The sequence below is a fragment of the Lepidochelys olivacea genome, assembly GCF_965140295.1.
Source record: "Lepidochelys olivacea isolate rLepOli2 genome assembly, chromosome: 3".
Lineage (NCBI taxonomy): Eukaryota > Metazoa > Chordata > Testudines > Cheloniidae > Lepidochelys > Lepidochelys olivacea.
Genome location: NC_140413.1, coordinates 95,073,097 through 95,091,699, shown reverse-complemented (window position 1 = coordinate 95,091,699; position 18,603 = coordinate 95,073,097). Strand labels below are relative to the sequence as shown.

General features: G+C 39.6%; 1 protein-coding gene across 7 annotated transcripts in view; it reads left to right on the top strand.

Moving 5' to 3' along the window:
• Positions 1-18,603, top strand: part of LOC311519000 (uncharacterized protein) — a 152,063-nt gene that overhangs the window by 125,235 nt on the left and 8,225 nt on the right. For 3 of the 7 annotated variants that reach the window (XM_084625114.1, XM_084625116.1, XM_084625113.1), the window contains 5 exons: positions 930-956; positions 2,176-2,214; positions 2,465-2,506; positions 3,549-3,596; positions 9,086-9,115. In XM_084625114.1, the coding sequence (XP_084481240.1) occupies positions 930-956; positions 2,176-2,214; positions 2,465-2,506; positions 3,549-3,596; positions 9,086-9,115 (186 nt within the window). The remainder of the gene's footprint in view (positions 1-929; positions 957-2,175; positions 2,215-2,464; positions 2,507-3,548; positions 3,597-9,085; positions 9,116-18,603) is intronic. The other 4 variants (XM_084625119.1, XM_084625118.1, XM_084625115.1 and 1 more) reach the window with 3 other exon arrangements.

Sequence of the window (18,603 nt, the reverse complement as noted above, 5' to 3'; positions counted from 1 at the left end):
AGGTCTCAAACCATGTAAATTCAGTACTGGGTTTACAATGGTGCCATGCCGTCGGGTCCTCACTCAGAAGGGGCCCCAGTGCCTGGACTGTGGCCCCTTCCCCACCCCACCACTCGCTCCTCTCTTCCCCCCTCCCTCTGTTCATTCCTCTCTGCCCTCCCCCACCCCCATGTGAGCAGCGGGCGGGGCCTCAGGGGGAAGAGGCTGAGCAGGGGCAGGGTCTCAGGGTGGAGCAGGGGTGGGGGGCTCACAACAGATTAATCTGGCCCTATGTAAATTGGTGCAGATCCTTCACTGGAGCTATGTCAAAATTACACCAGCTAAGGAGCTGGCCTATTGTATCTGCTGTGTATTTTTTTTTTTTTTTTTTGCAGCAGTGCCTAGGGACCACAAATGATTGTGCAAGGTGCACATAGCAAGAGACAGTTCCTGCTCCAAATAGCTTACAGTCTAAAAAGACAAGGCAGATAGTTTGGGGAAAGAAAAGGTACAGAGAGGTGAAGGCACTTGTCCTAGGTCAGACAGCAGGTCAGTGTCAGAGCCCTTAATTAGGGTACATGGCTGGTAGGACAGCAGAGGTGAAAACTTAAATACGCTTTACAGAAAAAAAGATGCTAGGTAGCTATAACCTTGAGTGCTTATCTGAAAAGAATCCCATTTAAATACTTACTGGTCAGAAAAGCTTTCATTGGCACAGTATCTGCATGTTGGCTTATAGCTCTTCAAAGGGTAGGATTCGCAGCTTTCACTGTTTAATTTCTGTGTACATGTCCATTGCATGGATTTATTTATTTCCAAATTAATATCCTGTGAAGATAGTTGCAGTTGAAAGTTAAGATCTATCAAAACTGTCAACTTCTAAAAATAAAATAACATCAAACCTGAATTTCTTCATTTTTATTTATTTATTTCTGATTGTTTTTCTGAAGAACCAGCATCTGAAATGACAGTAGCAGGTAAATTTTACACTTCTCTGAAATGTCTAACAGACAGGACCAGTTGTATGCAGTGTTGTTGCAGACTTGTTCATCCCAGGATATTAGAGACAAGGGGGGTGAGGTAATATAGTTTATCGGACCAACTTCTGTTGGTGGGAGAGACCAGCTTTCGAGCTACACAGAGCTCCTCTTCCGGTCTGGGAAAGGTACTAAGAGTGTCACAGCCAAATAGGAGACTGAACAGATAGTTTAGCAAAAGTAGTTAGCACGTATTCTAAAAACAAAAGGAGGACTTGTGGCACCTTAGAGACTAACCCAATTGGTCAGTCTCTAAGGTGCCACAAGTACTCCTTTTGTTTTTGCAAATACAGACTAACACGGCTGTTACTCTGAAACCACGTATTCTAAGGGACCCTTCAAGGTGACGTGGCCCATTAACTCCTCTGTAGTCATAGGGAAATAAGGGGGTTAGTGTGTTACAGATTGTTGTTATAAGCCATAAATCCAGTGCCTTCATTAAGGCCATGTTTTTTAGCATCTAGCAAAGTAAACCAGTGAAACACAACCTCACTAAACATGATTAACCAAATCCTTGGCTGGTGTAATCTGGCATAGCTCCACTGAAATCATTAGTGCTACGCCAGTTTACAGCTGTTGAGAATCTGGCCTGATGAACTGTATTCACTTTTGTATTCACTGTATTTATTTTAAAGTGTGTGTGTTTGGGTGAGCTAGACAGAGGTGATTAGCATTAAGCCATCTTGCGTTAATCAGATAGCACATGCACCAAGAGACACTGAATCCTTATTACAGCTGGCTGGATCATATGGAATGAAAATGAACAGTTCTAAGGCATACTGCCAGATCTCTGCTGTACTCACCAGGGAATGTTGGAATGGTGCAGATGCCTGCAGTTATCCACTGTAGTTAATTTCAGTGCGCTTAGCTGAGAATAGTCTTAACTGACTAGCTGTATTCTGGGGGGTTGGAAAAGGAATGCTGAAAAAGGGCATATACATATATCATGCTAAGACAAGTATGTTTGTTTGGTGTAAAGCTTAATACAAATAATATAGTGCTCTAGACCCACAGTCCATTGAAATGGGCAAGATTTATCCCTGCTGTAAATTTAGGAACATTAATAGTCACACCAGGGATCAATTTGCTCTAGGTGTCCAAAATAGAATCCCCAATAAAGGCCTCTTAGTTAATGATATTTCCTTGCAAATCTTTCTAGCCAAGAAAAAAACAGAAAAGGCTGCAAAGGAAAGAGAAGGTAAAAGCCAACTATTAGAGAAGTGTGTGGGTATATGTGTGTGTGTGTGTGTGTGTGTGTGTGATATAAGATCACCATAGTAGTAATCTCATTGTCTTTGTTGTGAATGTTACAACTCTTATTAGTGTTGTTTGAAACAATCTCTGAAAAGTTTGCCCCAGTTTCAACTGAAGACTGACCTTGATAATCTGATTGTTACAAAGTTAAATTGTCCCTTCCCTAAACTGTTATATTTCTTTCTCCTTTGTAGAAAAAACAGAGAAGAAACATCCCAAAGAGGGAAAAGCCAAAGGTAATAAAGGGAAGAGAAGCTCCGCAAGCAGTAATTTAAAATGAGAACATCAGGTTTTATGTGGATTAGAATGGAGAGCTTTATTAGTCTTTCTAATGTGTGTAGGGGAAAGCCCTGGAGTTGCACATGAAGGCAAAGTAATTCAGCATATAGGGCCTTCTGTGTATTAGGGGGAGGGATGAAATCAACACCTCGAACCTGGAGGTAGGCTGCAATGTGGCCCTCCACAGGTAGCACATTAGCCTGTCTGCAGGATTCCCAGCCACTGTATTTACACAGGAGTGTAGTGGTCCCTTCCCGGGTGCCATAATGCTGCGTGCTGGGACAGCATATTTGGAGCTAGCGTAGGTTCCATCTCCTCAGTGCATGGGATATTTTGAATTGCTGACCTGTATATTTTGTGGTGACTGCATTTGCAATTCGAGATAATTATCATTCATGTAAAACATTTCCTGATCACATACCTGCTGGCTAAGCTGTTTGGGCTCCACAGTTTCAACCAAACACTGGTTTGTTCAACCAAACACTATAGTCATTTGTAGCTGAAATGATGGTTTACGTAATGCCAAGTAAAATAATTAGTAGCATTGGACAGACAGACTAAGGTACTGAAAGGCATAAAACCACATATATGGAGACCAATTTATGGATATTCGTGCTAGTTAAACAGAGATAATTTTTCATAGAAGTGCAGATCTGGAAGGCCCGCCTAGAGCCAGATCTTCACACACTGATCCACAAAAATCAGAGAGAGATCTGTCCAAACAAAATGATGGGGCATATTTTTTTGAGGATTCAAATGGTCGGTTTGAAGACAGCCATTAGTAATATTTTAATAAAGCAGGTTTCTTAAACTAACATCCAGAAGCACAGTTTTCCTTGTTCTGAAATTTCCCTTTTTAAAAAGTTTGTTTGCAAAATCCACTTTGATCTGTTTTGTTTCTATAAACTGTAAAGTGTTAACCAGTTCAAAACCTATCAATTGTGTGTTTTTACCTAAATGCTAAAACTTCATTACTTAGTATCTAATGTGTTTCTTTAGCAATGCCAACAGTAAAAGAAATTCTAAGACAGCACAACCTGACAACAGGTAATCAATATTTCCTTAGTCTTATATTTTTAAAGAGAGCCCAACCCTGCAAGCTCTTTATGTGCACAATTCTCATTAAAGTCAATCGGAGCTTCACAAGGGGAGAGCTGACAGAATCAGGACCATATTTATGTATTTGTAGACTGCTGTATTTGAACTGTATCTCTGTCCTTAACCCAAACATATTATCAGCTAGTTACCTTTTAGACCAAGTGGTCTGTTATGAAGTGGGAGATGTGTGATTTAGAACAAAAATACGTTCCTCCTGGGAAATCTGTTCAATAGCACAAGTGAATGAGCAAACATCTGTCCAATTCACCTGGTTTCTCAAGATGGGGATCTATCCCTGTAAAGCAAACAATGTAAAGAAGGGTGGGATATTTCAGTAGAAGTCTGCCTACAGTGTCTTGTCATGTAAGCTCTTTGGGATAGGGACCAGCTTTTTATTCGTAGTTTGTACAGCACCTAGTATGGTGGGGTCCTGGACCATGGCTGTGGTTCACAAGTGCTATGACAATACAGGTCATCAATTGGTTCTACTTGTGGCCAGATCCTTGACTGCTGTAAACCAGTGCATGTGAGTTTAGTGGAGTTACACTGATTCATGTCAGTTGAGGATATAAGCCTTTAATCTCACTAGAGAGTAATAGCTGTCTGAAGTAGAAACTGTGGAGTCAAATCCACCTTGAGTTGTACTTTGTGGACTTCAAAGAGGTTGCCCCACTTTAACTGCTAACAACATTTGGCCCAAGTTGTTTAAAACACCCTGTGGTGTCTATAATTGAGGTCAAATATTTTTAATTATAACAAAATGTGCAAGACAAGTGAACACAAAATGAACAATAAGGAAAAGCAAAACAAACTAAAAGCAAGCACATGGAATGCTGGTCCGCTTCCATGTGACTACTCAGAAGCTTAAAATTAAGCACATGTATAAATGCTTTGCTGCATCAGGACTGATCGGCTTTCACATAAGAATATATCTGTTCTTCTTTCATTGGGAATGGTGAGTCCTGGGCTCAACAAACAGACTGTAACTCCTGCTAATTCTGTAGTTGAATAAGAGATGCAGAAATTCAGGAGATAAAATCTGTGTTGCAAAACAGGCCTCATTATTTGATGCTCACTTTTGCAGCTCAACACGTAAATATAGGTAGTGCTCATAGTGCTGCCAGTTATTAACGTTGCCTGACACTTCCCATTATAAGACCCTGTTTTCAGTTGCTTATAACTTTGCCAAACTTTAACCATTTGGGTTAAAAATTTTAATGCTCCATGCCTGATTCAGGCTATATTTTTGTGAAAAACTTCAGCCAAAATTGGTTCAGCCATTTCTAAGAATGTGGCTAGGGAAATACACTGGTTTGCCCATGTTGAATCCTTTGAAAAGCACTTGTATCCCCATGCTTTCAAGCAGGGACTTGATATTTAGCAGGGAGTGAGAGTTTCATGTCAGGGATGTCTTTTGCCATCTATGTGAACATCCACCCAAATTTGGCCAAGTTACAAGCCTTTGGGGAAAAATTTAGTTCACACAGCTCAATAGAAACTTCTTGAATGTTAGAAACTAAGTTCCCTGAAGATTCTGTCCACACTGGGCATTCTTTATCTTAGAGCTGAGCAGGATTTCCTTGCAATTGCAGCTCTGGGCTCTGCTGTGGGCTGTGCTGGATCCAGAAATTGAGACTAGGAATTGGGATGGGGGAGACTGGGACTCTCTTGGCAAGGAAACTGGGAGTGGGAACTGGGCAAGAGGGCCTGGGAGCCAGTTGGTGGGAGAGAGGGAATCCTGAGATTTGATGAAGAACTGGGATTAACTAGGCAAAGACTAGGAGGAGGAGCCAAGAAAGAGGTGGTGGAGAGTCCAGAGGAGTATAAATAGGACTCCCTGTGCAAGGACTGGGACTGGGTTGAGAAGTCTGAGGAGCAGAGACTGAGACCAGGCAGGTGATGGAGAATGTCAGTGGGAAGAGGATCCATTGTTGGAATGGAGTCGAGATTCCTGAGTCTCCCCATTCTTCTGCTGCCAGCAAATCTTTGTGAAAGCCACTGACAAAGTATGAGTCTCCTCCCCATCTAGTGCTGAACCACACAGAGGATGACACCCTATTACTGCTATCACTTACTCTGTTAGCTCAAATGGCAGAGGTCTGGTTGGTGGATATAAAGGTTCCAGCACTGACGATGGCTCCTGTGGGTGTCAGGTGATCGAATTTTTCTTCAGTTTGCCCTGGGAATAAGGGGCTCAGGGCTGGGGCAGAGGGTTGAGGTGGGGAGGGCTCTGTGGTGGGGCTGGGGATAAGGGGTTTGGGGTGCAGGCTGTCCCTGGGAGAGAGGCTTCCCCCCCACCCCACCCCAGCTCTCTCTCCCTTCAGCAGCAACTGGGCTGGGAGGGAGAGGCGCCTCTCCCCGCCACTGCAGCTCCATGGCTGGGCTAGGCTGAGGCCAGGGGAGGGGAACCTCTCCTCACCGTGGCAAGTCTGGGGCTGGGGGAGAGGCATCTCTCCCTGCCGCAGCCCTGGGTGCCTGCATGGCGCTTAATAGGCTGCTGCACAGCCACGCTGTTTAGAGAGATCTTAGGCTAGAATTAAAATTGACTCTGCAATATTAATTCAGCTCACTCGTACATATGCCTTATGATACGTGATTACATACTCATTATATATACATTAATTACATGATTACATACTCATTTTTTGACAGGACCTCTGCCTCCTGGACTATGCTCTGGGAGGGAATCAGGGTTGTATAGTCAAGGAGACTGTTTCCTCTCGGACCTGTATTTGTTGCAGATGTTGGAAGGTGTGTAGTGAATAAGGAAGGGGACTGCAGGAAGAGAAAGGACAGTTTCATGATTAAGGCAGCTGAATGCTGTCCTGGAGAACTGGCTTCTGTCACTGCTACAGAGTTCTGATGTGATGCTGGGCAAGTCACTTAAACTAAACTTTTCCCAGATTGATAGTAGTTGTGTGTTCCTCATTCTCTGGGTGCCTAAGACCTACAGGTCTGGTTTGCAAAAGTGCTGACTGCTCACAGATAAAGTCAATGGGAGTTGTGCTTTGAACATATGAGGTGCTATATAATGCTAAGTACTCTGAAAACTCAGATTGGGCAGGGGATAATTGGAGGAGATTTGACTTTAATCTCTCTTTGCCTCAGCTCCCCATCATTTCACAGAGACGTATGAAAATAAATTCATTAATATTTGTGAAAGACTTAAATACTATCGTGATGAGCACTATAGAAAAACTTATGATAAATTAATATTTCTATCTTCAGAACAGGGGTTGAAAACCATGCAGTAAATCGGGGCATCAGTCACATACCAAACAAGGAAGAGAGAAAATATTGATTAATTGACCAGCATCCCTTCTGTGCACTGAATGAGGCAGGGGGTCCTGTAGAAAAAATAGTATGTGAGCATGTATTTAAAGACTGCACCATAATGCAGGCACACCAGGGGGACAAATGAAAGTTGGACAAGCTACCTTACTTCTGGCACTTTCTGACTTTGGTTTTTGAAATTTCTTATTCTTTTAACATAGTTATATGTAATGACATTAATGATTTTTTTTCTTATGTCTTGTAAAACCAAACCACATGCTTCAACAGGAAAAACTCATTATTATTATAAAATCGGGAAACATTCCAAATTCAAGATAAAAAAACATGTCAATGTATTAAAAAGCCCCTAGATTTGGAGCCCTGGCCCACAGCCCTCACTTACACAAAAATTACATTGACTATGGATAATGCAAAAATTTATTTACTACGATTATTTCTTCTAGTAACCACTTTGTTTACATTATGTGATAGATCAGTTTAGTCACATGATATTATTGCTCTCTGATTCGATAATTCTAGCCCTTAAAGAGGTCTCAGGATGGCTGTGCAAATATATTTCCATAAATACAAACAGATAATCACAAAAGTATTTTACGTTGTCTCTTTCCACTGTTTTTGTGAACAAAAATGTTTGTTGGTGTATTTGCAGACAACAAATAAAGGTTTTATAAATAACATCAAAGTGAATTATAGTCAAACACTTGTCAGTTTTGTATTTCAGTATTAGCTGAACTCTAAGAATTTAAAATCTGAGACCAAATCTAAGATTGTATAATGAGTTTGAGCTTCAGTTCTGCTTCCTATGTATTTCCAGTTAAGGCTCATACATTAAGCCCAGTGTATTAAATACTAGTACTTTGTACTGGAATAATCAAAGCTGAAAAGTATTTAAGCATTCTGGGATAATGTAAAAAATTTAATAAGAAATCTTCTGTTGGCCTCTAAAGCTTAAATAGAGTAGTTTCATGTTCTTAGAATTGGATTTGAATCTGTCATCTGTTTCTTGATATTATAATGCAATCAGATAAAGAGCAATAAGCAATTTTAAAATCCGTATATATCTTGAATTTTAGAACATTCATATATACAAGGATTTAAGCAGAACCCTGCTAAGCAAAAGCAATATTGATACTCGCAGTAGACAATAACATATTCCTTAGTAAACCTGCACACCAATTATTTAAAAAAAATTATATCAGTAGATATGGGCCTGTCTAAATGTCAAAGATGATCTTCCATAAAGTTCAGGAATATTTGGCTCTGTAGTTTTTGCTCAATCTATACAGAAATAGGCACAAGCAGGGAAGTTCAGACACACACCTAGAGTCAAATACTACTGAAAACTCAGAACTCTGCAGGTCCCAGTTTGTCACTGGGACTATTTCATTTATTTTATAAGACTGTCCTGTAGGTGTTAACATTTACAATTGAGTTTGAAAAGCTAAACAACTGTATAGGTCATTGTTATATTATAATTATTTTACTCTAATTATTTACAAATAATGCAACAATACAGTGAGGGAGAAATGGAGGGTGAGATTACAACAGTGAGACCATGAACTCTGATAATAGCTACATATAACATACATTTTTTCAATGTTCAGACTAATGGGAAGAGTGATTCTTTTCTAGGTAAAACAAATATATTTAGCAATAGAAAGGTAGCTTCACAAGCAGCCTTCATTTCAGGAGTAGAATAACAAGTCTTGTATCTTTGTTTTACAATTTTGGGAGGTCTTAAAGTCCTCATGTCAAAGAAATTTATGCTTGCTGCCCAGTCGAGGTCGAATCTCAGAGAAAACTTAAATTATCACTAAGCATGATAGAAAAATCCTTTATACAAACAAATTATACTACCATCTCTATTGAAGGAAGCATTTTTCAAATAATTTATCCTTTGCTCCTACTGTGGTAGATTGCAGTAATTTCTCAGATGTTTTCCTGTATAAAAAGGGTTGATCCAATCACATTATCACCAGAAGATATTCAAGGGCACATAGTAATCACCACTTATAATGAATTCATCTGCTGGGATTGCTGAGGTTTTTCGAGTCTGTATTAACATGTAGAGATTGACAGTTACTATTAAGTTATTTTATTGTCTTGCATTTAGTGTCTACATGTCATGTATTTTTCCCTTGCAGAGAAGATTTCTAAAGCTGCAAAAACAGCAAGTAAGTTCTATTTAGTGTTATAGCCATTTGTGAGACCATCTTTGATGTTCAGGTGACATATACTTGTCAATGCTGGAGCATATGAGATTTTTCAAAAGTTATTTATTCTGACACACTGACAAGGAATGTGTCTTTTTTCCCCTCCCCTGAAACCTTTAGAGGATTGGCGGGTGGGGGGAAGGTGTTACATACTTTATTAAATTTAAGATTGAACTTTTCTACAACAGACGAGGCAACTGCCACAAAAGAAAACTTAAACTAGCTGAGAGAGGGACAAACACCAGTATAAATAGCTCTCAACTGTGATAGCTCACCTACTGAAAATCCAGTGTTACATCTTACCTATTGTATGTCAGACTGTTTGTATATTGCAAATTTGTGATGGATTTAGTATCCTGGCAGTAGCTTCTTCTCAAAGCTCCACCCCTTTTTTATTTAAAAAAAATCAGTTGTTGAGATCAAACTTCTGAATTTGGTAACTTGACTGCAACTCGATTATAGTTCATTGAAGCTTAACAAAAAATATTGAGGAGAAAAAACATGACCTTCTCAAAAAAGGAAATGAGGATAACTAAAAAGAACACTATCAGTAACAGTTGAGACTCAGAGAAATGATAAATTCAAAAAAACGTATATTAAAGATTCCCCTGTTTCTTTTTTCACCAAAATTCATAATTAAATCACTAACATTATTTTTCACTTCTTGGATCTTGAGAGTTCACACCATTTCCTAAAAAGTAATGGAATGAGCTCATACTCTGAGGTACATCGTGGTTTTATACTTAAGATCTGTACTGCCCATATAACATATCTGACTGAATCTTTGACTGACTGTTTTAATATTTAGTACTTCATCTGACCTGTGAATACCAGTAACTTTGTGTTAGTAGTTCCATTTTTCTGAGGTTATCCTCTATGAAACCATCTTGAGAAACTAACAATCTCTGTGAGATATGTATGTAGATAAAATGAAAGATTTAGGGCCAGATTCAAAGCGCATTGAAGCCACTAGAAAGTCTCCCACTTCAGTGAGTTTTGGATTAGACTCAAAATGAACACACATACGAAAGATTAAAAACAAAAGGTCAATGCCTGGTTTAATTATAAGGAAATCAATGGCCTGTCTCTGTAGTACCATCATAGTCTATTATAAGATACACACTTAATATCTCAATACATGAGACTTGTTCTACCCTTTTGAAACATGTAAATCCCTGTGAAGACTGCAAGTTTAGTACAAATACAGCGAATGCTGGCACGGGCTGGATCCCTGCTGGATCCTTTACAAGTGCACACGCATACTGAGTTCTTGTCCAAACTAACCCCCTTTCTGGGGGTTGGCTTTATTGGTAACTAGAGCTGTGCAAATAACTGCCAGTGAACAACAACAACAAAAATCAGTTCCAAAAAGCTAGGGGGTGGGGTGGGGAGGATTGTTTTGATTTCAACTGAAACTGAGTTCTTTTCAACATTTTGGTGAACTGAAAAAAGTTGGGGAAAAAATGTTTCAGGATGAACTAAATGCTTTGTTCAACCTGAAATGAAATGTTCTGTGTTGGGTATTTTGACCTTTTTAAATAAAAGCAAAGGAAATGAAAGGCTAGAGTCACAAAACTGAAGAGCCCTTATTATACCAAATAGCCCAATGATTAGGGCACTCACCTGAGATGTCCAGGTTAAGAGCTATTATGGAATAGCAGACTCTAAGTGTATGTCTACACTGCAATTAAAAACCCACTCCAACCTGAGCCCAAACATCTACACTACAGTTAAATAGACCCTTAACCTGAGCCCTGCGAGCCCAAATCAGCCAGCCAGCCACAGGTTTTCAGTTGCACTGTAGACATACTCTATGTGCCTGTATATAAATGCAGAGCTCTTCTGTTGACTCACCCTAGACTGTGCTAAACCCCTATGTTAAACTTCAGGGTGGTCACTGCAGAGTTGTGCAGGCAGATTGGTGTAAAAACATAAGAAAGGACATACTGGATCATACCAAAGGTCCATCTAGCCCAGTATCCTGTCTTCGAACAGTGCCCAATGCCAGGTGCCCCAGAGGGAATGAACAGAACAGGTAATCAAGTGATCCATCCCCTGTCGCCCATTCCCAGCTTCTGCCCCATCGCTGCCCATCCTGGCTAATAGCCATTGATGGACCTATCTTCCTTGAATGTATCTAGTTCTTTTTTGAACCCTGTTATAGTGTAATTAACTCCAACTGCAATGAGGCCCAAGTTTGAATCCCCCTTTTGGAAGCGGGGTCTTGAACTCATGTCTCCCCATTTCCAGGTGTGCGCTCTAACCACTAGGCTATTGAGTATTCTAAGGTAAGGTGCTCTCAAACTCTTGTGCTAATGCTGTTACACTTTGCATAAATCTTTAAACAGTAATTGAAGCCAAGATGAAACACAGGTGTTCCCCTTCCGGAGGGCATGCAATAATTATGAGTCATTCCCACTCTTTCTCTCTAGCCCAATGACTATTCAAGTATTTTGATTCAACAGGAGAGATTCATTGAGACTCACTGTAGAATAGCCAAGTGTCTTGTGGTTAGGGCACTCATCTGGGGTAGAGGCAGCCTGACTTCAAGTCACTGATATAGGGTAGGGATTCAAACCTGGGTCTCCTACATCCCAGGTGAGTGCTCTTACAATGGAGCTACTGGGCAGAAAGTCCTCATCTTCCACTGTCTTGTTAATAGCTCCTGAATCCCCTTGTGATTCTAGCAAGAAAAATTGAAATATTTCATTTTGATAATGTCCAAATAATTCAGTCTGATATTTCGGAAGTTTTTCCCCCTTTTTCGTTTTACCCAAAACAATTAATTGAAATTGACAAATTCACTAAATGTTTCTGTCAACCTAATCAACATTTTTCAGCCAAAAACAAATTTTAAAAAATCAAATAAAAATTTTCACTTGGATCTATTGGTAAAACAAAAGCAATAACACAGTATCAACCACAATTTGATTGTTCCTAGGGTTCTCTAAAGGATCTTCTCTCTCCCAGCTCCATAGTTCCTTCTATCCCAAAAAGGTCCTCCCACCCTGCTTTATATCATGGTTGGAGTTAATTGAACCAGTCTGCCAGCACAACTCAGTAGTGACCACTTAGAATTTTAACATAGGGTTTTAGCATAGCCTAGGGTGAGTCAACAGAAGACTTACTGTACTCCTCTACAGGATCTCAGAGTCTGCTATTCTGTACCAGCTCTTACACCTTACTTGTTCAATCCTCCAGTCATGAAAGTACATATTAGTTACTTCCTTTAATTATTAGTTTATTCATTTTATTTTGCAATACTTACATAATACTGCTGTGAATGTGCTTTACAAAGCACATGGTTGGATCCTGCTCCACAGTGTTTAATTAAAGATAAATCATAAGGAGGGGAGCAGGCAGTAGGGTTATCATATTTGAACATTCAACAAAGAGCACACTCCACAGAAGGGGGGGATTTGCTCATGCCCCCCCACCCCCAGCATTGCCCCAACTCCACCCCTTCCCCGCCCCCATTCTAACCCCTTCCCCAAATCCCCGCCCCAGCCCCGCCTCCTGAGTGCACCACGTTCCCCATCCTCTCTCCCAGCCGCGCGGAACAGCTGTTCTGCGACGCAAGCACTGGGAGCTAGGGGGGGAAAGTGGGCACTCTCTCGAGTGATCAACATTCACTTTTTTTCTCGAATGATCAACATTCACTCTCTTTCTTGAATGGTCAAAACTTCTTTGGGGAAAAATAATAATGGCAAAATCCCGGGCATTTTTAGATATCTAAAAATTTCTCCCGGGCAGCAATTTAAGAACCAAAAAGCCAGACATGTCTTGGAAAATACAGACATATGGTAACCCTAGCAAGCAGTTGATGTTTATCAGCAATGGAAGCCTGTGTTAAACGCATACGGCCTGATAATCCGTAGTCCTGAATCTTGTGTAGTCATTTACACCACTGCAAAATGAATGTGAAATGGGTAGAAAATGCTAGTGGATGAGAGTGAATGCAATGGAAAATCAGGCCCGTGGATAGAGATCTGAAGGAGGAGAAAGAGAGGTCATTTGGAAGGAGAGGGTTTTTCAAACATATGGCACAGCATGAGAAAAAGTAAAGTTGAGTAGGGGACAAAGGTTGTTTTCAATGACTTATTCATACTAGTGATGTTACTAAGCATTACTTATAATGTTAAGTATAAAAATGAATGTCTCACCACATTTACTATAACTCTAGGGATAAACTGATCAGTTTTATAACCAAACATTGTATGCAAGTCACAGATTTAATGCTGCACAGAGAATCTGAATGGAATTATTTAACATGCAGTTTTAGATCCAGTAATGAGATTCTGATTTGCCTAACTTTGCAGAAAGAATTTAAATAGTTGTGTTGTTTATGCCTATTGGACAGTGAATTAATTTCCCCCCTTTATAACTAGGTCAAAAAACATTTCTCAGAAACAAAACTGATTGGCTATATGTATTTAATAAATATGCAGAATTTGTGGCAGATCAGAAGATAAAAATCAAAGTAACTATTTAAAAATATCTCTAGAGTTGAATGATTCTGCTACAAAAGCAAACAACAATAACAAGTGTCTTCATGTTCTTTATTACTCAGTTGGTTCTTACCCCTTTGTTTGGCTGATTAATCTTCTTAAATCACATTGGTAAATAGAGGGAAAGAAAAGTATGTATGTATGTATCCATTGTGACGTTGCTATGATGCATCTTCTGGAAGAGACACTGTGTATAAAATGTTGTTCTCCTCCAAAAGATTTCTAGGCACATAAACTAATGCCAGAGATTACTTATCTTCACTTCAGGTGAATGTCCATGAGAACAATCCGTCTGCCACCCCTGAAATGTAACTGTTCCAGTGTTTTATTCCATCTCTTCTAATAACATAACTTGTTTGGAGGTCAGAATGACAATCCAAAAAATTTCTTATCATAGATCTTGTGTCTCTACATGTTCATAAGAAATTACCTAGACCCAGGGAAGCAAGACTGATCTTATGTTTCCAAAGTTCCTATTAGTGGAAGTTGAACCCATTAGAGCCATTTCAGTTACACCATGCAACCCAATGGGTCCAACTCTGCTCCAGTAATGACCACAAACACCATTGGAGATAGTGTAGAATATTTTTAAATTATTTAAATTAGACTTTACAGTACTTTTCCCAGTATTCCTATTGTTGGAATTCTACAGTGAGAACCCAGGGTGGGGAGGCCATTTTAATTCAGTCTCACCTTTCCTTATAAGAAGGACTGAGGGTCCTCTTTGAAAGTACCAGGTCTTATCCCTGGCATAATTCCAGCACTGTTTCTTAAATTTACCTATACCTTCAAAGAGAAATGGTGTTATTGTGGGAGGAGTAATTCACCTGCATTAGAAAGTTAAAAGTGTAAGGTTTTGTTTTACATTGGCCAACAATATATCTGGTATTAACTTCCATTTAGTTGATATCTATTACTGTCACCTTGATGGGATATTTACTGTTTGATTTTCATGTTGCAAAAAAATAAATATTTAATCGTTCAGTATCTAACCGCTTTTCAGAAAATACGATGTTAATATAAAACATTAGCTGATCATGCTGGCCATAGGAATCAGCGTGCACAGACCTGTCACATCAACATGTCTAAAGTACATGATCAGAGCACAGCTTGCTCTATCAAATCAGTATAGCGCTTCTTGTGAGGAACAAATACTAATGAAATCAACAGCACTGCAAGACTGCTACAGTTAATGGAAAAACTCCCACTGACTCCCAAGGGCTTTGGCTTGGGACCTAAATTTACTTTTGTTCTGTGGGGAAATAATTCTGGGAATGATTTATCTAGTTTATTCTTCCGTTTCACAAATGAAACATGTCTGATGGCCATGTGTTGTCACTCTTGAAGAAGCTTTTTGCAAGTTTGATGTTGGCAATCATACTGTAGCACTCAGTTTCAGACTGTGTTCTCTGATCATTGGTATGCTTTGTTGAACGGTGTCTGTTTTCATCAGTTAGGTGTTACGTTATTATGTCTTGCATGGTTTATTATCTAACAGGAAGAAGTGTTTAATTAGTTTGGAGGGAGTGTTGCACTTTTGGTTCATGCACACACACACACACACACATGGTAGCTGTGTGGCTGATTATAAGAGATTGAAGGATGGAATATAGTGCATTTCTCTACACATGCAAACCATACATCCTCTGAGTTAAACCTTCATATGAAATGGTTCCAGAGTGAGTTAGCAAGCTTTAGAATCTTTTAGTCCACAGCATGACATTTTAGATACCACATGTGATGTTCAGCATTATGGCTGCTAATCAGTTAGAGATTCCCCTCTCTGTGGGGACATAAGATCTGCAGATGTAAAAAATGTATTTGCTCTCTGTTCAAATTGCTTTCTACGGTTCATAATACAGTATTAATTATAAATAACTATTATATATTTTTAAATTACAATAGTTATGAATACATTATGAAAGCATTCTCAAACCAACCCTTCAGTTTTGCTACCTCCATCAACTAGAGGCACCTGTGGTAGAATTTAGATTTTAATTACCAAATTTGTGGATGTGATTGGTAGACAGATATCTTGGGCCAGATCCTAGCCCTCTTTTTATCTGGACATGGTGAACTCTGTGGGAACCAGGGGGAAAGGGGACTGTAAGCCTCCATTAAGGCTCCCTGATCTTCATGCCACAAGGTACCAGGCTGGGTCTGAGGACCAATTTAGAGCAGCATGAGGGCTGCTCTAAATTACAGCAGCTACTAAGGGCCCCATGAGGCCAAAACTGCATCTGTGGATTGATGCAGCGTAGGGAAATCCTGTCCATGTCCCCTCTCCTGTGGCCACACTACCTATGCCAACAGCAATAGGGAGTGATGAAGGAGCTTTTTCCTACTCGGACCATACCAGGGTCATCCCACCATGATTGGCTAAAGCAGCTTTACAACTAGAATCTTCCAGTCAGTATATCAGAGAATTTCTACATCTCACTGGTGGATGTGGCTCTTAATCTTATTGGTTGAGCTGGATTCGCATATCACTTTCTTTGATGTCCACTTAGCACTTGCTGCAGTGCAGCTTTAGTAAAGAGTAATTAGTTGTTTTTTTGCAGCCTCCAGCCATTGGTTTTGTTAGAATTAATATCCCATTGAACATCTCCTTTGCTCTTTAAACAAAGCAGCTGTTTGCAACGAACATTGCCTTTGTCCTAATTAAACTGACAGCCCCTTTGGAAGCACTTATTTCTTGTAATCTCAAGTACAGTATTACTGGGAGTTACATGTATATGAATGTGTGCGTGTGCGCTGGTAAATCTGCCTTCAGGTTTTGCTGATTGATCTGCTTTACACCATGTTTTGTAGATTAAAAAAGGGTAGTCCCCTTTAAATTCCTGGCCAAGGTGTATTTTATTGATAACTGTACTACTAGTATTTTGTTGTCCCATCCTTACTCAAACTCCAAAGCTTATTTCTTCAGCTCAGTCTAGAAACTCTGCTAGGTAAGCTAGGACTGCAAACCTTTTAACTGTTTAAGAATGCTAAAACTTGTGTCTTTTGCTACCAGAACTTGATATTTGAGAGAACTTTATTGAAATGGTTGTCTCCACCATGACTATTTTTTTGAAAAATGGTCATATTACTTCCTTCATTCAGTGGTGACTTCGAACAGTGTTTGTTGCCAGCCTCGAGATTTATATCGTTATAAGCCTCAACATTTATAGAGCAACCATTAAGGGTTTTTTTACATATGCTAATCAAACCCTGTTGCATAAACCTCACACGTGTAAAGATTCCAAATGTGACCTGCTTTGAAACTTTCCTTCCTTTTCTTATATAGCTTGAAGGACACCGCTGTACTTTTGCCATGTATTCCATTGGACCCTTTTCTAGCCTACAATTTTGTTTTATTTTCAGTGTTGATGTAGCCGCATGGATCCCAGGATATTAGAGGGACAAGGGGGGTGAGGTAATGTATTTTATTGGACCAACTTCTGTGGGTGAAAGAGTTTTCAGTTTACACATATCTTCTTCAGGTGTCTGTATAAGTTAAAACTCTTTCACCCACAGAAGTCGGTCCAATAAAAGATATTACCTCACCCACTTTGTCTCACTCTTTTATTTATCATTTTTATTTTGGGTGTGGATTTTCTCTGTATGGTGCTCTCCAGAGAGTTGCCCGGTCTTCATAGGTGTACATTGCTAAGTCAAAAAAGAACACAGGATGTGAAAGCTAAAATACAATCTGTATGCTGCTATGTTACATGTGGTCCAACAGAGAGCTAGCTCAGAATTGTGGGACTTGGTAACTGACTCTTGGAGTCATAAAAACACTAAAAAACACATAAAAACACTGCACCTGATAGTGAGGTTCTGTGAAGATTTGAGAACGCTTCAGTGAATAGTAATTTTATGGGTCCCCCCCACTGCTCATCTCTGACCTCCTATATTGATGAATAAGGCTTGTAGTTGTCCTCTTGGTTCCATTCCATTTTTCCTCCATTGCTACCTTCAAACTATCATGTCACTGTGACCTTCCCTTGAGTAGAGGGTCTTGGGAGTCTAGTTGCCTCTACAGACCATTATTGTTGTCTTGGAATTGACCAGAGTGGGTACCAAACACTGAAACAAGTTGCGGTGCATCAGCCCATGCGGTTTGGAGGAGAGAGAGAGTCACTGAACATGAACATATGATTCGAGCTCTCATACTCCATGTGATAGCATTGCCACTATTCAATCACTAGGCCAGCCCAAATACCAATTTTATAGCAGTTTTTAATTAAATAAATTAAATTATCTTTAGAGTACATCTACTAAGTGGGATATGTGAACTATAGTACAGTGTTTGCCAAGATGATGGAGAGAGAGCATATAGGGAAAGTTCCAGCTGTAATTGTCATACAATATGTTACAAGGCATCAGTTTATTTTCAGGATGTGCATTCAGGTACAGCCTGCATTTCTTTTACTGTGTAGCCAAGACAGAAAATGAGATGTGGAAGAAATATACTCATGAGGGATAGTTTTTCTGCTGCTGTCTCTGATACAACATTACAGTGCTGAAAAATGTCATTTTAGAGCGGATGGGTGAACTGATTTGGAAAGCTTCTGACCTTTCCTGCTGATGTGTATGATGTTCCCCCATCCCCATTAAAGCATGTTGGTTGTTTCCTGGAGGGCAGACTGAGCTTGTTTTTATGGTATCATTGAGCAATAAGAACTAAGGGGCGAATGCTCTAAGAAGAACACTCTTGTTATTGAAGAAAATGGTGAACTCGTATGTCAAATGTTATTTAAAAAATTCCATTTTGTTTTAAATTGAGAAGCCAGTGTCTAAATATCCACCATATGCTGATCTGAAGGGAACAACATTTCTGCTATTGCATGAGCCCTTAACATTTAGCTTTTGGTATTCAAGATCAAATTTAATTGACAGTTATAAAGCCATCCTTTATGTTTAATAGGTACGTGCACACACTTTGGCAGATATATGAGA